General features: G+C 31.4%; 1 protein-coding gene across 2 annotated transcripts in view; it reads right to left on the bottom strand.

Annotated features, from left to right (window-relative positions):
• Positions 1-19,092, bottom strand: part of LOC124372310 (nuclear distribution protein nudE-like 1-A) — a gene marked incomplete at its 5' end in the record, with an annotated part of 49,015 nt that extends 29,923 nt beyond the window's left edge. For both annotated transcript variants that reach the window (XM_046830689.1, XM_046830690.1), the window contains 3 exon segments: positions 13,446-13,583; positions 13,970-14,106; positions 18,944-19,092. In XM_046830689.1, the coding sequence (XP_046686645.1) occupies positions 13,446-13,583; positions 13,970-14,106; positions 18,944-19,092 (424 nt within the window).
• Between the last annotated feature and the right edge of the window lie 6,793 nt (positions 19,093-25,885).

Here is a 25,885-nt window from a genome sequence, read left to right as displayed (position 1 = left end):
AATACAAAACAAAGGCAGAGGAATAGTTATGTTTAAAAATATTGTTTTTGCATGACAATGTCTAACCACACACGGCAAATCAGATTTGAGAAGTCCTGGATGCTTTTAATTGGGAGGCATTTCCATATCTGTGTTACAGTCCGAAACTTGCACCCAGTGACTACCACTTGTTTCCAGCAATTAAGACCTGGCTTGTGACACAACACTTTGATGACGACTTGGAACTGCGGGAGAATGTGACTACCTGGTTGAAGTCTCAGGCAACAGAATTTTATAATGCTGGAATTTCTAAACTAGTTCACCACTATGATAAGTGCTTAAATTTGTATGGTGACTATGTTGAAAAATAGTATTTTAGTGTCACTTTCAAACGTATATAGCACAATTTTTTCTTGTACTTTCTTTTTTGTTTCTATAAAAACCTGATCCACATTCTGGATAGCCCTCTTACTATATTTATTAATAAGGACAAATCGTTGTTAGTGGATTTTATTGTTTTCACCAATGGTTGAAGGGGATGATTATTGCATGTGTCACTGTCTTCTAAGAAAAACTTAAACCCATTATACCAGATATCCATTCGCTCAAACTAAGTAAATTAATTATACAGACATTTTAAATAATGTGTTTCTTATTCTTTACATTTTTACATTAGCAAAAATTTTACAAACCAATAAAACATATTGCAAAAATCAGCTTAAACCATGCAAAATAAAGACAAGGAAAAGAAAATGACCAAAAGAGAAAAACATACCTTTATTAAATTCCATGCTCATCTGAACAAAAATAAAATACATGCATAAAATAAGCATAATACATGCAGCATGCGAGACTATGAGTTTTGTTCAAAACAGAAAAATGTGTGTTTTAAATTAGATTTGAATTTAGCATATATTGTTGAAAAGGATCATAATGTAATTTGTCAATTATGTGCAGAACAACTTAAAACCAAACAAAAATATTAAAGTATATTTTCAAAATTATAAACATTAAACTATGAAATTATTAATACTTTAAATGTGAGAATGAAATTACTTTGTTACACATACAACTATGTTATGAAACCACTTCATTCTATTTCTGTACAAATTAACAAAAATCAAACAACTAAATAAAAGTTACAGTTTAATAGAGAAGCATATATATACCAACCGAAAAGAAAGAAAACAACCAACATTACCAGTCAAACTGTAACAAAAAACATAATTCTACTGAAATTTGTTGATGGTATTTTCATTCTTAAAATTACTTGAAACGTTATAAACTTAATATTTATAAATCACTTAAAATTAAAAACTGTAAATTAATTTTTTTCCTATATATGTTTATCCACATGAAGAAAATTATAGAATTTGGTGATATTGAATGGTTTTGAAGTCCTTGTTTTCATAAAAATGTAATTACTACCATCAAAGTGAAAGCAAACTTAAAATTGTTTGCTTATCATACATAGATGTTAAAAAAATACAAACAAAACAAAATAGCTTTAAATTTTAGATTCCAGCATCCATACTACAAAAAATGCTTAGTGTTTTTTGTTTTATATGGATGTCTACAGTATGTGCATAAAACCTCAGTACCCGTTTTCAAATAAAATATTTGTTTATACAAAATAGATATGTTCAAACTAGTAAATTAAAAAACTTAATTAGACAGAATTTCTGTTAAAGTATACTATTTTATTTGTTCATGAACTTAATATTATCAAATTAAGCACGCAAAATTACCTTTTAACAAAAATTACACATCAACATGTAATTTATAAGTATAACTAACTTGCCTGTTTTTAATTTTTTAGATTTTGTTAAACCAATGACGTTACAAAATAAATTAAATGTTTATCAAGAAATCAGCTTTTTAAGGTCTTTGCAAATGTTTATCATTTATATCCAACTAATTAGTTAAAATACCTTATCCCATATTTTCACAAAAACTCGATAAAAGAGGTACAATTTAAATTTTTTGTAAAAATCATGAAATTATAGATATTAAATTACATTTCAAACTTCCAGAATTGTCTAGTAGTGTCATGTGGAAACAGTGAAATGCTTATCACACTGAAATACTAAATACTGGGTGATCAAAAAGTCCATCCTAACATTTGAGAAAGGAAACTTGAGTAATATGTTATGTTCTAACTAAAGTGTTTAGTTAGGAGGTATTCTTTTTTGGAAACATCCTGACAAAATTGTATGTATGTCAAAAAGTAGGTCTAGTAACCTAGTCAGATTCCTTAAATATTCTATTTGTATATGGTGTCATTCAAAAATTAATAAGAGTGCAGACTTTTAAACCACACTAAATATTTTATTTTTTAGAATTGTCTACACCAGATAAAAATCATACATAAGGATCAAAGAAATAAAGATGAATTATATAATTATAAAATACTATGAATGGGAAAAGTAGTAAAAGCATCTCTTGGATGTTTTTCAGGTATTTTTTTATGGAATCGTAAGGATTATAATTATTTTCGTGTCAAACTTATTGCTAATAATCATAGAGTGCAAAAGTGTTCACAGGAGAAAGCATGCAAGGTTCAAGCTGATTTGTGCTAAGTATAATCATACAACAAAGTACAAAGCCAAAAGAAATTAAAATTTTTATTGCACCAACTTTTCATATACAATACCAATAACAACATAGGAATAACATTAACAACACAGTTTTAACAGAACTAAGTTACACACTAGAATATTATACATAACAATCAGAAGGCAATATGCTTTATCACATCAATTAATGTACAAATTAAAATATGCATAGCACACACTACACATGCATATATACATGCAGACACTCACAAATACCACACACACACAACTATATGAATGGGTCTATTACACAAGAGTTTAAGTCATTAAGTATTTCATGAATAGGAATTGGGTTTTATTTCGTTAATTGATTTTAGTCCTAAAATCCTGTAAAAAAATTCAATTTTTACTGTAAATTATTTATTTTACAATATGCCATGATATTTCATATTTGATAACAGGATTTGCAGTGCAGTTTTATACACACAGATTTAGAAAAACGTTCTGTTCAGTAAATTACACTTGAGTTTAGAGAAATTTCCTTATTTTAACTTCATTTTGAATTAATAAATTACCTACTGTTGTATTATGCATTGGGAAGTTTTCTTCATTATGGTTATAAACATTTCATGTGGACTTGTTTGTAACAATGAATTTTTCTTTGAAAAGGAGATTTTGTAATTTTAAAGCATGTATTATCAAAATAAAGAATATCATGATTAAAACAGCAATTAGTAACTTTATGCATTTAAATGTGTGTAAAGATAGAATGTTAACCTGTACATATTTTAAAACTATGATTAGCTGATTATATCTATTTGTTTTAAGATTCAAGGCACTAATTTTTCAATACTGAATCAATCCAACAATCCTAAAAACTATAGTAATATTTATAATAACTCATTAAAGGCTGTCTAACTAAAATAAACCATTTAAATAGATTACTAACAAAATTATGCAAACCAAATTGAACCCAATGAACACTGTATTATAATTAATAGCCACTTTAAAAAGTAATAAAACCTTTACTTTGTACTAATTGTCAACATTAGATCTTAAAGCATTCTTACTTAATCACTGCACCAAACAATCAGTTATTTTTCCCTTCTCAAAAAAATCGTATCAAATTAACACTTCCAGAATTTGGAGGTGGACTATACTTCAAAATGACTACATCATTTGTTTAAATCCTAGAAGATGACTAGAAAGATGTTCATTCAAGAAAATTATTCTTTTTTATTATACCAGTATATATTACAGAGGTCATTAACCAACTTGATCATTTGTTAAAACTGTCGCTTATAGAAGTGAAACACTGCACATCAACATGGGATGATGTTCTGTGGATTACCATATTATTTTAAAGGTCACACAAAGATTTTGAACATTCAAACTTGTCATATTTCTTTGGCCTCTCAACTCATATTTAACCCTTTTACTGCCGAACTCTTTTTTTATGATGTGAAAATGCCATTCTAAAAGAAGGCGTAATGTATTTTAAGTATAAATACATAAACAAATTTATGTAACTTAAATTATTTTGATTTATTTTTCTTCTTTTTGAAGTATAATTTAATGTACTACCCAAAATATTAAACCATTACCTTTATTTCATTTTTGTTATTGTAACATATTTATATACAAGCTATCACACAAAATTTTATTTTGATTATTGATTATTAGATATGAATAAATAAATAAACAAAATAAAATAATAAATCCATGTTGCTCCCCATTGGCATTTTGCTAAAAAAATATGGATTGCACCCTTCGCTTACTGATGACCTTATTCTTTTGCTTGTTTTCAATATCGGCAACAATAAAAACCAATAGCAACCATAATAAAATACTAAACAATATCAGGAATCACAACATAGTCAAACATAGCTGACTATTACAACAACATACATAATTAAGAAACAAAAGTTAATTTAATAAAATATTGCAGATATTACTGAGAAGGAGTGACACATTTCAACGTATTTGCTTAATGCTGAAGATTATTTTTTTTTAAATCCAATTTGCACGTTTGTGCATTGTTGCGATTTCCACACAGAATCCGATGTGGATATTTGCACAACGTGGCATTTTTGGGTGATTAGCCAATGTAGCAAATATGCAAGTCTGTAGTAAAAGGGTTAATGTAGTACATTTTCACTAAAAACAGGTTAGCAACATTGTTCTTGTGAAAAATAAATATCTCATATTTCAAATTTGATATTCTGGCTCATTGATATTTAATTTTGTTATTTTGGAACAATATCGATTCAAATGAATAAATTGATTCAACCAGTTTACAAAGTTTTAAAGTTGAGCAACATCAAACACTAACTGAATACAAAATTATTATCTGTGACAGTATATCACAATATGAGATGATTTTATAAATTGACCATTTTTCAGAGCTTTCCACATTGTGTTTCTACCAAATCATTATTCCAACCAATCTTGTTAAACAATGATACACTTCTATTTGACATCTTTGACCAACTCCTCACAGGATCTTAAGATGATTCAAATGAAATGGTCTGAGTATCTGTATAAGTAAGTCATTAAAAAGTACTAAAGTCCCATCAAAAATCCTTGTTAATGTCAGTATTAAGTAAACCCTCCAACAATAAGTTAATCTTTTCAAATTCAATTCTTTTTTAATAGGAAAAAAAGAATGATGTTACGTGTGAAATGTATAAAATTAATATTTAAATTCTGTTATAACTACATTATAGTAACACAAAAATAAAAGATCTATTACTGAACTTGATTTACCAAAGCACTTAATTTCTATATACCTACCACTAACAGCCTATACAAAACTACACAAAATTCTAAAATGTTTATTTTTACTATACGTTTTGTTATGTATTCATAAAAACTCATTGAACATCCCCTAACAATAAAGTAAAAAAAACTTGACTACAAAAAAAAGAGTTATAGTCTAATTCACAATTTTTTTGAATCTTTTATACAAAAATTGTTAATCGGTTTTCTAAACCGTAGTTATTACATGTTTTAGCACAGCAGGTTATCTGACTATGCCAGGTGACGTTGCAACGAGAACTGGTTTATTAATCTTGTATAATATAACTCAATGCGATCTCAGACATCAACAGCAGTTGACAATGACAGCCATAATGTTGTAGTTTGTGCAGGTCTTCTCAATCATAGCATAATCTTCATATGACAGAACTACATGAGGGCTGAACGAGACATACTATACATGACTTATTTAATGTGAAGATGTAATCCTGATTTCAATAAATTAAATTAAATTAAAAAGTGTAAATACTTAACATATCCTTTATTCTTGTCAAAAATCAAGAATGTGCATTATTTATGTTGATGAGTACTACTTTCACAGCTTTTAATTTAATTGTATTAAATAAAACATTTCTATATGTCATCCATCAATCAAATACAAGCACAAGCATTCGAATTTGGATATGTAAATCATGTTAAAATATTTTAAAGTACTATTAGTTACTTCAATAACATATTTTTATGCAATATTCACAAATGGTAAATATCAATATGATACCTTGACATAAGTTTAGAAACCCTAAATGTATTGGGAAAGTATAGTCAAATCCGTTTACCAAATCTTAGGCAGTTTAGGTAATTTTCAGTCAAGGTCAGGTTTCAAACCTAATTTCAGACGATAGTACTGAATGTGTAATGAACTTTAACTTATGTTGATTAAAATTATTGTTGATAAGAGTTGTTATTTAATACATGAAAATGTTCAACCAAAATTAAGAGTAAAATAGGACAGTGTTTGCACTCAAGTTGTCCCGACTGAGGAGATGGGAGTTTGTTTACCAGTGGGTAACCAAATCCCAAAAGCCATCTAATTTAAACATAAGATATTCTCCTTATGACCACTCCTTGCATTGTAGGCTAATTAAAGAACTGTGTAGACACGGTATTGTGTGCATATATGGTATAGTATGTAAAATAGACTGAGAGAAAGTACAACCTATTTAGTGTTTTACAACCTCTTTGTGTATAAAATTGGGCAGAACTGGATACCTCAAGCAGAATTTCTCTATGGTTTAGAAAAGTGACCAGTGGACACAAAATATCCCATTTTTACATGTTCTTTCTAAGAGGGAACGCTAGTTAGCTGCCAGCAACATATCTAAGGCTCTGTTTTTGACACGGATCTAAAGCTTAAATCTGCATTATAATTAGCAAATCATCTCAATCCATAATGTTACACCTTAGAAACTTAGAGTTTAGTGTCTCAATGATAATGAACTGCAAAAATTATGATTATCTGTTAATACTAATCAATCGATATATATATATATATATATATATATATATATATATATATATATATAAAATCGTAAACTATATGACCGATCATTATAAAACTTTGTATGTATTTTGTTACAGAGAAGGTTTACAAGAGACTCATTCTTATTCATAATTTTAAGTAAAATTCTTAACAAATCTTTTGATTAATTTTCCAAAATATTGCATTAACAAGATAGGAGTATGCCACACCACATGTCACTTAAGAGGCTTTGCTGAGGTTCCATGCAAAATTTTATTCTCAAGATGTCCCATAGACAGATAAACAGACAGACATCAAACCAAAAAGAAATATTTACATTCTTCCGGCAGACAAAAGAAATATTGAGCAATACACTTCAATGATGTTCAGCCAAATTCCATAGTTGGACATGCACTATCATATAACTCATTCTTTTCTAAGTATAAATGAAGTTTCATGCATAATTTACAGTATTTCATAATTCTTAAAATCTTTGTACTGTATGAATAAGCTACATATGTTAATATGTCACATGTTAAAATCGCATATGATTCTACTCAGCTTGTTTATAAAGTTATTTATTCTGCTAATTTCCATCGTAGTTGCCCCTGAGATCAAAGTAAAAATATTGATTAACGCTCAACCAAATCCCAAGGTATGACATACGCCATCATACATATGTAGAAATGAAACTTCACACAGTACTTCAGGTCTTCAATATCACCTTGAATAATTCTAACTGAAAAGAGTGTATTCAATTACACATACAGGCTGGATCCAGAAAAGTAAAAAGTATATTTTCTTATGTAGCAACTTAAGGAAAACAACAGAAGTCACAAGAATTAGTTGTGATTTGGCCAAAAAATCATTCCTTCATCGTACAAGATAAGATATAATCCTTTCACTGGATTACCAGTCAAGCTACGCTATATCCCTCCATTCTTTATTATAAATGGGATGGAAAGTTGTAAAATCTACAGTATCTTTTCATATCAGATTGTTTAAACTCAACACAGTTGACTTTAGTTTTCTACAAAAAATTTTAAAAATTTTGAAGCAAACTTTCATCCTTACAAAAAGATAACCTACTTTTCTGTTGGCAGCACCCCTCAGAACAAGAATATGAAAAATTACTATAATTAATCAAAATTCATGGCCTACAAACTCCGGAACAGTATGAATAACTAAAATATGGTACTATTCTTTGTCAAACAGTTTCAAAAACTCTTCACATTACCTATTAATTATCTATAATTAATGTTTGCATGTAAAGAAATTTTGGAGTTAAAGCTGAGTGGCAGTCCTTCACAACATTTCTTGTAAGAGTGCACACAATGGTCTTGGCAATACTATTAAATAGCTCCTAAAGCAAGTTTACAAAGGCCATATGAACAAAAACTCTTTACACCACGTCATAAGGTGGTGAACCGAATTCATGTGAAAGCGGCTCACACAAATGAGCGTGAGCTGGCTAATCATAGCCGACCACAATGTGCAGGCATCACGATTGGTGCTTTCTAACAGAGTGGGCCAATTTCAGTGTCTAGTGCCAAAACATGCCTTGAACGAGTGCAGTAACTCGGGATTCATCACTTTTGGTAACTCTTGCGTGCTCTCGAATTTCAACTTAGCCTGAACACAGCTGTGTTTTGTGTCAGTTCTGATGTTGTTAACATTGTTTTACTGTTAACAATGTGTGACTTTAAAACTGAATGGTTTATAAAAGAAGATTTAGAGTGTAGGCATGTGTTGTGGAAACAAGAAGCAAGTTACTACTCCGCATTTGTTTGTTGAGTGAGCTTTTGGGCATATGGTAATTTTTTTTTTTTATTATGGCATCTTCCTTATGATTTGAGTCCAGTAGCAGTAGGTAAAACTGACCTGATAGACACCTGGAACTCAAGATGGGATAAACTCTAAACTATCTTGCCACTCTTCAGTCTCTTCTGCTTCGCTTGTAAGCACAGCGAATCATTATAAATAATAAACTGTTCATTCTTGTTGTTTCATCAAGAGATGTCTGCTGAATGAGGCAGGGTAAGGGGACTTGAATTGTAGTAGAACACTGAAACTTGCGTTAGCTCTCTTAAAGAGTCCAGTAATTTTGCTGCTACAGTCAGCAGCCAGCTTTTTGCAATGTCCTGTCAGTGTATTTTGGCCCTTGTGAAAGTAAATTGTACCCGGACTGATCGTTGCGATCAGGCTTATGCAATTCTCCACGTGTGGACCGTTCCTACATGCTAGTAAATAGTAAGAGCTTTATTATACAAGAGAAAAATTGTATTTCCTTTGACACTCATTATTTAGCAAACCATGCCATTGAACTCATACCACCTCTTGCTTGTGTTATAGCCAAGATCTAAAATGAAATCGTATTTTCTCTTTCACATGTGAACCGGATCTTATGATATAGTCGTCATGACGATGCATTGTTGATTAATTTTATCGCAAGTTGTAAAAATTTTCACGGTTTTTAAATTAAATTCAAAGCTTTTGTTAAAGGTTTTTACATGGTGAAAAAAATTCACGGTTTAATAACGGTTTTATTGTTTTCACAAATTTAAAAACATTAACCAAATTAGATGTAAAAAAAACTGGGTACGGCAGATAAATTCACACCTAATTGATTGCGGAACACAGTACCTTACTTATTGTAAATGGCAGCTCATACCAAACCAGTGTGTACTCCAGTAGCAAAATATTTGTTAAAATAAGAACCCATTTCCTTCCAATTTTGAAATTTTGTATGTATATAATATAACATATATATTTATTTCAAAAAGATTAAAGTGAACAATATTTTGCATTCATCAAAAATATTTTGGGAGGATTAACAAAACATTAAAAAGTGTAATTTAACACATTCACTGCGGGTGACGAGCATGCTCGTCATGCGAAAATGGTGTGCCGGGCGGTGGACGAGCGAGCTCGGCATACGGCAGCTGCTTTCATATTGCCTCAGTGTGAGTTGAGCAGTTACCCGGGAAAGCTGTAACACTCATAGAGAGGTGTGCCTGTTTCGGTGAGTCAGTTGGTGCGATTTGTCGCTGGTTCATCATTTTCGTTTGTTGTGTATGCTTTGCGATATTGTGTTAGTGGATTATAGTGTCTGTTGACTGTGTAAGTGTATGTACTCATAATGGAGGAAGACGATAATGTTATTGACGATAATTTTTCATCTGATGAAGACAATGAGTCGCAATGAAATGCACTTTCTCCAAGTTGTTGTAGTAAATTCTTTTTACCTGTACAACATGTACAACTCAGATAGACTGTCCCTGTATGACTTCCGAGTTCGTCTGATGATGTTTTCTTTGAAAACAAAAGGCCTCACAGAAATAAAATTCAACTATTAATAGTCATGTGATGTATAAAATTAAAGGGGCATTCAAAATGCATGAGTTGATTTTGAGCTACACTGTTTTTAAAAATATTATGGTACAACCAAAAACACAATGCTGTTAATTTTTAAAGTCATCTCATTAATAACATTTTGCATTATAACTAGTCTTGGTAGATACGATTCTCATCTGAAAATCATTAAAAAATTAGACATCAAGCTTCAAAATCATTGTATCATTGGTTGATTTGTATAGAAATAACCCTATGATGATAGTCTTTATAACATGTAAATGGTAATACTACAAAAATTTGCCAATAACAAAAAATTGTTTCAAAGATTTTGTCCCATTTTCTATTTTGCAACACAATATCTTTTTATATATTCACTGTGGCATCAAGCATAATAAGGAACATAACAGGTACAGAAAATGCCTATCTATCTGCACAATATCTCAAAAACAAACTGCCCTATATAGATTTGAAATTGTGAATGAAGCTTCATTTCTATATGAGGAACACTAAATCTGATTATGGTGTCATTCCGTGAGATTTGGCTGAGCATTAGTGAATATTTTTACATTGGAAATATGGATAACCATGATAGTAACAAGAAAATAGCTGAATAAATAAATTTCTAAACAATCTCAGTTCAATTATAAGAGATTTTAACATGTGACACATAACACATGTAGCCCAACTATCCTAACACATACAACATACATACGAGTCATTGTATAGTGACTTGGTGTATAAACTTTCATTGTTTAACCGTTTGGAGACCAGTCTATATGACAAGAAGTAAACCAGAAATACCAAGCTATTTTTATGGGATTTGTGAACTTTGGAGAAATGGCTATATTTTAGTAACCATAAATCAAATCGTTTGCCTGTTTTTTTATATTGTATATTTTAAAATGGGCTACCAGAGTATATGTCATTTATTTGCAAAATATATTAATATTTATTTTTAATACTTAAAAAAAATATTCGTAATTTGAGAAAAAAATAGTTTCAAACCACCCTTGGTCAGTGATATAAAAATGTTGAGGCATAAAGCCATATGTATTCTAAAAGAGAATATATTATAAGAGAATATTTATATACAACTACAAAATGTATGACTTTCAAGAAAATTCTCAGTTATAAATATTACATATTTATATACATTTAGTACAAAATCCTCAATACTGTGTTTTCCAACAATGTATGGATAAAATTTGACTCTTGTGAACTAAACCAAATGTTTTCCAGATAGGCCTACTCTAGTTCAGTACACTGAAGCATTGTTCTTCACGTAAATAACGCTATTTGTAATGTAACGACATCAGCAACTGTGTTGGTATCCCAGAGGCCACTATTTTTGGACGAGTTTTCCTCATAGGGAACCAAAATAAATCTTATTACATGTTACTAGTACTTTCCTTGTACTATTTTAGTTAATGTATCGAAAAATACCCGATGAGTCAAGTTTCCTGTCACCAAATCGCCTCCAAACAGGCCTAGATGAGTGACTCATCAAGTATTTACAAACACACGAATCATCGGTCACAGTTTCGAATAATTAATTGTTCTTTTAGTTTGTTTTTACTGTCGTGTGCTTGATTAATTTATAATGTCATCATGAATAATTATCTTGGGCTCCAAAATTTACCTCGAACTGAGGATGTAAGTTTTTTATTGGTGGGAACTGGTGGCGATGCATTCAACTCAGTTCTCGCCGACTTCCCTTCCTTTTGAGAGGCAGAATCTTTTTTCGTGAAAATTCAATTAAAATGTGTCATTGCATTAATCAAAAACATTTATTATGAAACATCTGATGTATCGAAAGTTGGCCATATTCGCTACTATTAGCGACTTCCAATATATCGGAAGTTGGTCTCCAAAGGGTTAAACATGTGCTGTTATTACACACAACTAATCTATTACACACAACTATCTAAATCAATGACCAATGTGGATGTATCATATGTCAAGATATCTTGAGAAAGATTTCATCTGCAGACTTAAAATTGTTCATGAATTTCATTTCTAAATGGACAAAAATGAACAGATGTTGCATGTTCAACCATGGAATTTGTCTGACCGCCATTGAAGTTTATTACTCAGTAGGCTGTCATAACTTATCTTTTTTGTTTGCCGGGGGGGAGATGCAAAAATTTCTTTTCCAAACGATTGTCTGTCATTCTATCTGTTAATAATGAAATAACCTATAGACTTATGTTGTACTTCAGGGAACTCATTACAAGACATGTGATGCCGCACACTCCTATTTTGTAATATCTTTAAAATGAGATATCTCTCACAATACTACGATTAAACATAGATGAAAAGGTATTGTGAGTTTAACACTATTTTTGTGGGGTTAAAAATCAAGGTGGCCACCAGTACAGTTGGCTTTCAATTATTCTCAATATGCCCAATGTGCTTGATCAATAAACAATTTTCTATATTCCCAATAACTTTTTAGCTGAGTAAAATGCCCATTGTTTGAATAGTTTGGTCTTCTTTAAAGAATGTGTTTTACCACTTCTATTTCATAATTCATTGTACATACTCTTCTTTTCATTACATAAATAACTTAATAGTTTTAAATTAATTTCATAAGATTACAAAATATTGGTTAAAATACAAAATTAAACATATTGATGTCTAAAAAGATATGTATATAAACCTGAAAATCCTTTAAAGAATAAATTTGTAACTGTATTTATGTTTATGAGATTTTAGTTTTAAACTGACAAAATTATAATCAATAATTGATAATTAATTAAGGAAAAACATGTATTGTTGCATTGCAGGGATTGAATTCAACCGCTAGGCCTCCTTGTAACCGTCAATAATTTAGTAACTTAAAATTTTAATTTCTGCTGACATTAAAATAATTTTTAATAACATTTTAATCAACAATAAAAAAACCTCAACAGAACTATGAATATACATATGGATGACTTTAAAACACAATAAAATTACTTATTCTATTTTATGCTGATTATAGTTGATTTTATAAAACACACAATAATGATAAATGTACATAATCTGGTCATGTTGGAATGCCAAAAGGACTTTTTGTATTGAAAGTGATTGGGTGCTGAATTTCTAGTACTTTGGTAAAAAAAGTTTTTTCACTATAAACAATTAACAAGTGTCACACAACTCAAGAAAACTTTCCAGAAAAAACTTTTACAACTAAGGCGAAGTTAACATCAATTGTCAAGTCTATTATCACGATCGATCGGCCGTTGGCCTCAAGCAACTCCAAACGAAAGAGTTACGGTAGGCTTTGTTGAGCTTACTTTTGACAGAGGAGGGCGTCAGGGATGGTACCGTTGAGTCAGGCAGCTTGTTGGAGTCCAGGGGTGAGGCTACAGAGGACTTGCGACTCCCCGATGTCATCTTGGAGCTCTGTATCACTTGGATTTCTTGCTTCAGATCTGTACACAACAAACAAGAAGTTTTTATATGAGAAAACACTAGTTAATTGTATAGCTAACATAGGTATGTAAGAACTGTCCATGGGTAAGGATAAGATGACTTGCAATTCTCCGATGTCATCATAAAGCTCTGTGTCACTTGGATTTCTTGTTTGAGATCTGTACACAATAATCAACAAGTTTTTACTTGAGGAACACCAATTAATTGTATGGCAAACATAGGTACATGAGTCCAGGGGTAAGGCTACGGAGGACTTACGACAAAACAAAAATATAAACATTGTGGTATTTCAGTTAAGAAAAATATCTGAATGTGACAATTGTTAACCCTGAGAATGGTGGATAAAATGATAATTTCAGGAATAAAGCATTACAAAATACTTTACCTCTAGCTTCATCTTTCAACCTCTGCACCATGACTTTGAGACTCTCCTTCTCGTCAAGCTCAGACTCCAGAAGAACATTCCGTTCTATGGAAGCATTAAGTTTGGTCTCAAATTCTTCCAGAGACACATACATGGCCCTGTACAAAATTTCAAGATCAAGACAAAATACAAACTCAACTTATTATGTTATTCCTAAGAATATTTAGAGGGCAATAGTAATGACTTTGATTTTTGTAAAACAGATACTTTCAACTGATATATATTACATTACAAATTCTTTTATTACTGTGATGTATTAACTTGTCATGATACTTTTTTACATACTTTAATATTACCCTTTAATAGTAATATTATTTTTCAACATATCAAATTATAACAAAATTGAGTAAGCAGTTACATAACTCATGTTTCACATTTCTCAGTGAAGTAAAAGCCTGGAGATGTAATTCGGGACTTCATGGAGGTCAAGGAATAGGCTTACTGATCCAACGATTTGGGAATCTTTTATTGTGCATGATATTGTTGAAATAGTACACTGTCAATTTTCTTATTTAATTTGGTCTTACTAAAGGAAAACGTACTGCTGGAGCATGTCCCAATAAACATTTGCTGTAATAGTTTCTTTGATGAAGAAAAAGAGCCAGTCACTTGGTCGTATAAAAAACCGCACCACACCCATTTAATTGGGAGAATCTCAAACATATTTTACAATTTAATTAGGTTCTTCAGGCTCCCAAACCCTACATGATGGTTGACACACTCTTTATAATTATTGTTGAACACAGCTGAACTAACAAACTTCATTCGTAAAGTTTACTTTAGTTTGAATTACTTTCTTTAGTTTGAAGTTTGTTCAAATATTGAATTTTTTGCATTGATTTGCATTGAGTTTAACATAATAATTGAACCTCTTTGTTATTTAAATAAATTTTTAGTTCTTCTTTAAAATATAAATTTTCTCTTGTTTTTACACACTTATATTCAACTAATAATAAACTCGCCATAAAACTAATAATAAAAATTGTTAATTACAAAGTCAAGTTAAATATTAGGTTGTTAGTTAAATTAAGTTTATTTATTTATCAGTGCTTTATTGGTCTTCAGTTTTCATTATATCATACAATATCTCTTCCAAAATACTCTTCAATAGTGTACAAGGGGTTTTGTATCAGCCACTTCTTTAACACCTTGCCTACCACCATAAGAGATTCTCAAGATTCCTGGATTGCCAACTTGTGCAGTCGTGTTTTTGGTTGTGAAATTAGTTTTGGACTATTGATACTGGTTAATAAAATTGATTTTCACAAAACACATGTTAAGGGGATGGGGGGTTAACTCAGACCCGATCGGGTCGGCAACAATATTTTTCAACAAAAATTGCCTTTAAAAAATTGTTGCCGACCCGATCGGACCGACGTTCAAATTTCAGTCGACCTTGATATTTTACTTTATACTACTGTGATGACAGAGTGTGCGCGCACTGGCTGACTAGCGCCAGCTGTTACCAGACCCCAGCTGATGCCAGACACAGTACTCACTCGTCCCCCACTCCTTTTCCTTGCCGCTTATAGCTGTAACGCGGGTTGTTTCGCGCCTAAATACTAACCTCATTGATACTTCACGTCTTTACATTCAAGCTGTGTCTATCCGTGTGCGTAGGCATTATTGTAATTGTGTTAACAACTCTCCAAGATGGATGAAAACCTAGAGGACAATGACATACAGTTGTTTCTGGATCACTACGTTTCAGAATCATCTACGTTTATTGGAGAAGGTAAAAACAAACTAGATCAAGAAAAAACTGCAAGATTTGCTACCAAACAGCTATGCTTCAAGGAGGTCGACTTGCAGCCAAGAATCTTAAAAAAGTGACCACTTTTAGTGAATTATGTCCAGGGAAGCCTTATCTCTGCAAAGACTGCTTCAAGAATATTCACAAATAAATTTGAATACAACTATGTAATCCTCTATTTCACATATCTTTGTAGCTTATTCATAATAAACTTAAAACCTTGCTATCCTCAAACATATCTTTGTAACAATAATAAACTTTGTTTTTCATAACAAATTGAATACGAAATTTAATTTACTACCCAATAACTGAAAACTAAGTTAGCAGCTTCAAATATTTAATTTAAAAAATTCCCCATACAATTTTGGCGAGGAAAGTACAATATTAAATTAAAACAATGTTTGCTTCAATTATTAAAAAATGTATAAAAGAAAAAAAACGTAAAATATTTTCTTAAAAAAAACCTGCCGATCCGATCGTGAGTCAAAATGTTAACGATATTGCGTGGTGTTTTTAGCTAACCTATAAACAATAAAACGACTCCAGACAACGTTCTCTGATTAGTCTCATATCTGTTTAGAAAACTTAGTTCAGTCATTTGCCACTAGAGTCGACATCCACAGCGGCAACAAAGAAAAACAATGGAAACGTCATTGTGCCGGCCGATCGGGTCGGCATTGCCGAGTTGTTGCAATTACGTCGCCGACCGATCGGGTCGGCATGGCAGGCAAGATGTTAATTCACTCTTGAAATTATTTGCTTTACACTTCTTGAGGTCTGCTAAGTAATTTTACAGCTTTATTCTCATGCTTCTCCTCATGGGCTTTTATTCAAACAGAGCTAGTCGGTGTACAGGAAGTTGGAAGTTTGCTGCACCTAGAGTTTTGTAGTGATGGATGTTGGATCCTCTGGGTAGTCTACTCTCATGTACAAAGCTAGTGCCTTCACTGCTATCTTCTGGATCACTAAGATCCCATGTAAGTTGAAGATTTGTTGTCACACTAAGAGACCATGGAGGCAATGAGTTTCAAACAGAGCATGGTACTGTATACTGTTTTAGCAGTGGCTGTGTTACTTATTTTTGTTAATCATAGATCCCAGTATTCAGTTTTCTACATAGATTATCAATATGCTGTGTCCAGCTTAGGTCTTTATCTATTATCACTCCCAAGTATGTTGCCTCTGTTGTCACCTTAACACTAGGTAAGTGAGCTGCTGTTGTTCCTTTATGCTTCCCATTATGATTTACTGAGTCTCAGCTTCCATGACTATCTCAAATTTGTTTAATTTTTAGCCACAAATCGTTTTGGTTTTTTTCCAGTAATTTTAGAATTGTATTGATTTTTTACTGTCTAATTTATAATTATTTTCATTTCATTTCAAAATCAGATTTATTCATAGTAATATATTTATTGATTAATTATTTTTATCACCAAATCACCATTAAATTAAATGCTGCCATTTTATAATTCTAAGTACGATTACAGTATTTTGGGATAAATGGGTCAGTTTAATATAGTTTTCTTAACATTTTGGAATTACGATTACAGTTTTCATTTTTTATTATGAAGTCGAGAAAGTAGATTTTTTGTTTGAATTTCTTTAAAAAATTTAAAAGTGTTACCTAATGCATTTTACAAATGTTAAGAAATCGCTTAATCTCTTCTTGAAGAAAAAGGTCTCTTTTTCTGTTTCTAGTAATGATCTAGAAAGGGACATATAATGTCATTGACATATCTGTACTTTACTATGAAGCGGGTTATTACCACTGAGTGTACTGTTAGTTTCTAATTTATGTAAAATGATGTTTCCTGACATACCTGACAAAGGTAACCCATAACTAATTGTATTTCTTGTTAAATACAATATCAATCATATCTAAAATACATTTGTTTACTGTACTTTTTCTTTGTTTCATTATTTTATTGTATAATTCAGAATTTCAATATAATTGCTGAAACAGATGTAAATAATAAAAATTATGAAAAGGTGCTATATGTTATTTATTTTCTTCATGTAGTACAACTGCATTCTTCTGGACCTCATTTATCCAGATCTCCAGATTATCTGGATCAGTTTTACTGATTAGAGGGAGTCGAACTTCTTTAAGAAAAAACTATTTGCATTGAATTTCAAATGTGATATTTCTTTTACAATCACATATGAATTGGCTATGATGATGAGTCATTCCATGGATTATAAAACCGCCAACATAGCAAAAATAAACTGTTCATTACTGTTTGAAAAATTGTGAAAAATATTTAGTTATATAACACCCAAACTTAAGTAATAAAAAAGAAACATTTTCAGCATTGTAAGAAAATTTATCAAAATTGCTGGGTGTTACAACTGATACCGATGATCTTAGCTGGACCAAACAAATAAATAATCTACGCAAAAAAATAAGTACTGGATTTTTCATTATGAGAAGAATTAAACGGATTGGTAATCTAAATGCACCAAAGAAAGTCTATCACTCGCTTCTACAGTCACATCTCATGGCCTAGTAGTTTGGGGAAGACCACTGAAGGTAACCTACAGCAAATATCTGTCCTTCAAAAGAGAGTCAGAGAGGTGATGGCAAATCTCAGTCTAATGGACAGCTCCAGAGTCATTTAAATATCTCAGAATACTAACACTCATTGTGCTGTACACTAGCTATTGTTCTTATTTATTTAGGCTAGAATTTAATCTTGATCAAAAACATAAAAAACCCTATCTCATGATGAGTTCTACCATACAAAAATTGTATTTAAGTTATGCAAGTATTATTAAAATCAAGAATTCTAATTTTAAATTAAGACTTCTGATTTTCCCATGTTTTTTCCTACTTATGTTAACAATATGCGATGGCCACAAATACTCACTCATAAATAATAATGCACATTTTTCTGCAAAAACTTTTTAGCTTTGACTGAGTTAAGGTTAGACTTTATTTTTGTAACTACCCAACATATACTGAGCCACTCTATGATACAAAAATTGTTACTAGGCGTTTAAAATGATAATACATTCTCCTTTAGATTGTGCCAATGCTATAGAGAACACCTCCAGCTAATAATATCGTTGGTCACTCCATGTGTTCAATTCCCCACACTCCCATTACAGTAGATGAAGAATACACAGAACACAGCTGCTATACAAAAAGCAAATAATTTTCATGAAGAAGCAGTACATCTCACCTCTGTGCCCTCTCCAGATCATCATTCTTTTGCTCAAGTTCCCGGATATATTTGCGGTAATGTTCTTCTCTCGTTCGACTCTGTGCCACCTCCTCCTGCAGCTCCAGAATCTGGGAAACCTTCTCTTGTTGGCTGTGTTCCACTTTTTCCTGCAGAACAATTGAGATTAAACCTTAAACGATCGATTGTGTTAAGTAAAATGCTACATAATTATCCCAGTGCAAAAATAAGAGAGGGTACCCACAAGTTCTCAGAACAGGACTGCACTAAGTGGACCTTATTACCACATATTTTTCTTGTTACATAACTCCACTTACATCATTTGCTTGCTTTTTTAGGCGTGAAGTAAGGGAATCATGTTATTTTTTTCTAAACACTAGTGGCAATGATATTTTCATTTAGGTAGATGATATGTTGTCATGGACAGTACATTCACTGGGAACAAGACTTCAGTAGATTATGACATGTAACGACAAGGAAGGTGACAGCTTCCTTTATGTTACAGTATGTGTATTCTGATAGTTACAAACTATACAAACATTCTTTCTACCAGAATAATATGGAGATAACAGAAGGAGGTTATTATTACAGTACACATAGAACATAGAATACTCAAGGATCAGACCAAGGTTTTAATAAGGTGGTTTACAAAAGAGGTCGTTCAGTGGCACAGGAGAAACCTCCAACATTGGATAACATAACGAAGAGTTCTTTTACGACCCAAAATCCCTTTGCAGCTCTTTCTCACATAGATGACGATCTAGAAACTAGCATCACAAACACTGATGACAAAGCAAGAGCTGGGGAAGTCACTCTGCCAAGAATGTTGCTTTGCACTGATAGCCATGGTAAAGACCTAGCATGGTATATCAATAAACACAAACATCCATACGATGCAATTGGGTTTTTGTAAGACCTGGCGGCAGAGCTAGTCAGGTTTTGGATCATAAAAACATTGATGGGGAGGAGTTGAAGAACAAGGATATTTTGGTGATTTCCTGTGGCACTAACGATGTATCTCATAATGAAGCGCACCTAGCCATTGACCGCCATTACTAGCACCTTAAAAAGATATAGTACAAAAAGAATCATTCTGGTTGACCTTTCCTAACCGGTATGATTTGTTGGACTGGCGAAAACAAGGAAACTAAGAAAACTAATGTAGCCCTAAAGAACATTTGCGATGGTTTCAGTAATGTCACTCTTGTGGAAGCCAGCAAAGCCACTAGGGACCTCCTCCACACAAGGCATGGTAATGCACCTAAATCGTACGGGAAAGCTGTGGTTGGTGAGCAAGATATGTGAGGCGGCGAGAGAGAAAGCTAATTCACCGTCACCCCCATCTGAGGAAACCGAGCAACAGCGAGCAGCCTGCAACAGTAGACAACACACCAGGAAGCCCTCAGCAGTCAGCAGTACCTGGGTCTACAGCGGGAAACTTACCAATGGCAGTCCAACACCTGATGACCTAGTGTGCAACAAGAGTGATGATGTAAATTCTGTATATAATTTTAAGTCTAGTTTAAGTCACAATTTGAAATCAAATAACACCAAAACTGTACGCATCATGCATTTAAATATCCAGTCAATAAGGAACAAGTTAAATGAGTTAGCTGTTATTTTAGATGAAGCCAATTGCGACATTGTCCTTATTAATGAGCACTGGCTGCACAAAATGGAAGTCTCCTTGTATTTTCCTGTAGGTTTTAATTTAGCTGCTGCCTTTTGCAGAGAAAATGCTTATGGAGGTGCTTCTATTCTTGTTAATGACAATATTGCTTTGAGGTGATTGATATCGCCCATTTAACCCAAATTGGTTTACTTGAAGCTGTTTGTATACATGTAAATATTTGGAATGTAATTTTTATATCTGTATATAGGGACTCCTAGCTCTATGTGCCAAATGTTTTTGGCTAATCTTGATAATCTCTTATGCTTTATTCAAAGAAAAAAGCCTAAATGTAAAAATTGTATTAGGGGGGATTTTAATATTGACATTCTAAAGAGTGGAGAGCAAGACACTGTAATGTTTGTAAACCTTCTAAAATCATTCAATCTTTACTGCGTAAATAAACTCCCAACAAGAAATAACAGTTGTATTGACAATATAGCTACAGATTTAGATAATAATTTGTATTAAAAAACCGCTTATGGAAGGAGAGAATCTCAGACCATTCTATTGTTTATTTTTGAATTCACTGCTCCACTTACTGTTCCCCAAACTGTTTAAAATCTCTTATAGGAAGATAAGTGATGAAAACATTGCAAGAGTTCACAGAAATAAGTTCTTTATTAAATTGGAACTTGTTGTATAACATAGAAGATGTAGATATTGCATATGATTATTTTTTAAGTAAATTATCAATAGTGTACAATAACAGTTGTCCAAAAAAAAAACTAAAAATGTTAAACAGAGAAATCAAAGTAAGAATAATACTTCTTGGTTTGACAGTGGCTTAAGAAAAATGAGAAGCACGGTAATTATGTTACAGGATTTGCTAAAAATTCCTCATTACAAAAAACAATATATTACTTAAGAAGTGTTACATTGCCAAAAAGAAGTTTTACAGGAGTAAAATTAAAGAAGCAAAAATCTTGCATAATGAGAACATATTAAAAAATTCAAAGAATAAATGTTCAGCCGCATGGAAAAATAATAAAGTCTGAGGCTGGTAATTACTATTATAAACGGAAAATCCAATACCACCTATTACAGCTGAAGAATTTAATAACTAACTATTATATTGGCATTGGGAAAAATGTAGTTGATAGTGCTAAGGCAATTAATAAGAATAATATTAGTCATTTTTCCTTTCTAAGTAATGTTGAACAGCCTCCAGGAAACTTTTACTTGACATATGTCAGCGAGCTTGATGTACTTAAGGTAATAAGATCATTAAAACCCTCTAAACAGTGAAGATGTGTATGGTTTTAGTAACAAAGTTATCAAACTTATTGCTGATGCTATTGTTAAGCCATTAACATTTTTGAATCAATCTTTCATTTTCACCTGTTCTAAATTTCCAGATTGCTTAAAAAAGTCTAGGAGTATACTCTCTTTTTAAGAAAGGTAATAAATCATGTATTGACAACTATAGAACAATATGTATTGTATCTGTGTTTTTCAAAAATAATGGAGTCATGCGTTAAGAACCAACTGTTAGAATTCTTTGATCTATATAACATTTTAAGTAATAGCCCAATTTGGCTTTCGTCCTGGTCGATCTACAACTAAAGCTCTAAATGAAGTTGTAACTAATGTCATAAATAGCTTTGAGAACTGTGAATATGTTAATATGACTCTTGTGGATCTCAGTAAGGCCTTTGATAGTATATCACATGAAACTCTACTGAGTAAACTGAAATACTATGGTATTGATGATAAACCGTTGCACTTCCTTAAAACTTATCTTTGTGGCAGATTACACAAAGTCTCAGTGGCCGGTTCAGAATCCTCATTTTCAGGAGGTCCTTGCTGGGGTTCCACAGGGGTCAGTTTTGGGCCCACTCTTGTTTATTATGTATATAAATGATCTGCCAACCAATATTCCATGTAAGACTATTCTATATATGCAGATGACACTTCTTTTTTAGTTACTGGCAAAGTTTTCCAAGAAAGTGGGAAGCACAAAGTGACCGAGTGGAGGAAATTGCAAAACTCGTGGGTTTGATGTCAACCATCTTAAAGTCAATGGGATAAAACTGAAACAATTTGTTTCACATTAAAAAAGTTGCACATAGCAGAGAGCTGTATTAAGCCAGTGAAATTACTTGGAGTAACATTAGATCAAAAACTATCATGGGAAGCTCAAACTAACTCAGTAATTTCTAAACTATCTAAGGCTTGTTTTCTGTTACGTAAATTACAAAACTGTGTTGGTAGAAATATGTTGCTCTCTTCTTATTTCAGTGACTTTCACTCACACTTACTTTATGCCTCAATGCTCTGGGGTAACAGTAGGGGTGCCAGTCAAGTTTTTGCGTGGCAAAGAAAGGCAGTAAGAATTTTAGCCAATTTGGGTTATCAAGATGATTGTAAACAATGCTTTATTGACTACAATATAATGACTGTTCCTGGCATTTTCATCATATTTCAAAATGTAATATATGTAAAGGAGAATTTTGAAGACTTTATCTGCTTTGATGAAATTCATGATTATGACACTAGGGGAGCTCGGGATATTGTTGCACCTTCCTCTAGACTTAGGAAAACCATTAGTTAGCCATAAATATATTTACAAATTAAATGTTTTAACAAATTACCCTCAAACGTTTAGAAGCTTAGAACTACAACCATTTGCAGCTAAACTGTCGAACTGGCTTATAAGTAAGGCATTCTATTCCCTTGAAGAATTTTTTTGCTATGAATTGTTACCTTCCTTAGGCCTGGAATGGAGTTGTTGATTAGTTGTAATTTAATTCATTGTTTCAACTATTTATTTTGTTATGTATTTACTAATACTACAGTTACATTTTTTAAATTGACAAATACACTGTACAAATTAGTTCAATATATTATATCAGTTAATGACATTCAAATAAACTGAGTAGCCTTATAACATTTTTATTTATTATATTAGTTATATTGACGTTGTCTATAGCAATTGTAAATATTGACAAATGACAATAAAGATATTCTGATTCTGATTCAGATTCTGAATAAATGTATCCAGAGCAGTGGTAATAACTGTTTTCGCTGGACGCCTTATGTTAACAATATGCCATGGCCACAAACATAACAATACTTGTCCTTTGGTATTATCATATGAGATAGTTCAAAATAAGCACCTACATGTTAAGTAACCATATATTTTAATGGAAAGACACTATAATAGAAGAGGTTGGTTTAGTTTATTATGGGATCATTCCACATCAAATTAGCCAGAAAATTTTGGATTTGTCACAATCTCAGATTTTTATGAAACTTTAAATTTTAATCCTTCCATACAGATAAGGAATTTTCCTGCCTCAACTCATTTTTGTTTTATAGGCAGTTCCAGTTTGGCCAAAATGGGCGTTTTTAAATACTCAAAGAACTCCGGACAAGCTTGTACTTTCATTAAAAAATTTGTATCTTCATGATTTATAGTGTAAATGTAATGAAAATTCACAATATTATTAAGGAAACTGTACTAATTTCAGAAAAAAATATAAACCCTACCTATCTTTATGTGGCTTTAAAAAAATACTTTTTAAAATTCTTTAAGTGTTTTTAGGGACGGAAAAGGTGTTTTACTAAAATCGCAATATCTTAAAAAAGGCATCTGTAATAATCAATTTTTTTAAATTCATATCTACAAAAAGCTTTGAATCACACACAAAAATAAAACTCATTGCATTCAGTGTGCTTTACCATTTTTTTTAAATAAAAAAAAACCTTTATCACACATTTGTTTTATGTTTGGAAGGTTTACCAAAACTGAAGTCTAACAAAACAATTAGCCCAACAACTTTAATTATTTAATATTAAAAAGTTAAGCACAACACTAAAAAAATATTTTAGAGATGCAGCCATTTTAATATAGCCTAATATATTACTCATAGTAAAAACAATAATCTTAAATTATTATTAGTAACTAGGCCTAGTGCCTTTTGTTACTCCAAAACAATGTAAATGAATGTTAGGGTTTGACTTAATTTAAATTTTTTATCAACTATATCAAATCAAATTTTGACAACAAAAATCTAACTTATTGATCATTTATAACATGGTGGTAAGCTTGCAGTGAATGCTTAAGTACCAGCTAAATAATGTACCTACTATTCCTCATCCATACACCATAGTAATATTTTTATAACAACTTTTTAACTCTTTTTAGGGGTAGGGTACGATAAGCGGACCCGGTTTTTTGTATCGAAAAATGTAATCATCGATATCTAATATTCGCATATCAAATCCTAGACTATCAATCGATATAAAAGTATCTATAGTCCTCAATAACAATAATATGTTTTAAATTAAAATATGGGTTTAATATTTACAGTGATGAAACAAATTATTATAAGCAAAATTAGGAAAACTGAAGATGACCATATTTGCTCCTCACACAGTTACAGTTGTTTCTTTCCCACAAATTTCACATAATGGATTTTTCGGTACGAGTCCAACATGTTGAAGCCGCGTAAAACATGTCTTATCATCTTTCAAAGCAATGTCATGTAGTTTTCTAAAATTGACTGCCATTTTTAATAATCAAATGTTACTTATATGTAAAATTGAAATATTACCTTACGTGTATTATTTAAAAGTGTTTACAGCTGTCGATTTAGTTTATTTTTAAAGTTATTTGTTCAAAATAATTAATCAGTATCTATCGATTGATTATATCGGTGGTTATGATTAAGTAATATCGTTTGCCAATTTCGATATAAAAATCTGGGTCCGCTTATCATACCCTAACCCTTTTTTAGTACGGACAATGTATTTGCAAATTTAATTTTAACAATATTTATCAAAATTCAATTTAACAATATTTCACTGCATTTTGACTAATATTTAAACAGATTGAAATATTGAAAAGCTGTTTCTACTTACTCATTATTATAGGTACTATTAAAAAACACAATTTAAAATTGTCACCTGACTCTGTTTGTATTTTAAATATTAATCTAAAGTAGAGAAATAAAGATAAGAGACCAAAATTCAAAACTGGCCAGACTAAAAATAACTTTTTTATGGCCACATCCTACAAATCAACTGATAACTATGTCATTATTAAGATAATTATTTGTTCCATTTTTATGGACATATTCTACATGTACACTTAAATGAAAGGTATAATAATTGTAAACATAAAGAATTAAAATATAATCCTGTGTCTCGTTTTTGAAATATTAAAAAAATTATAAAAATTAAAACTTTAGGCCTAAGTTTCTCATGGTTTCAAAGCATAATAGAATATACTTTTGTTTCGTGCAAATTTTGCAATTTTATTGCTGATA

This window comes from Homalodisca vitripennis, unplaced genomic scaffold (genome assembly GCF_021130785.1).
Source record: "Homalodisca vitripennis isolate AUS2020 unplaced genomic scaffold, UT_GWSS_2.1 ScUCBcl_2810;HRSCAF=7915, whole genome shotgun sequence".
Taxonomy (NCBI): Eukaryota; Metazoa; Arthropoda; class Insecta; order Hemiptera; family Cicadellidae; genus Homalodisca; species Homalodisca vitripennis.
Note: the sequence above shows the minus strand (reverse complement) of the source record. Positions and strands in the feature narration are given on the sequence as shown.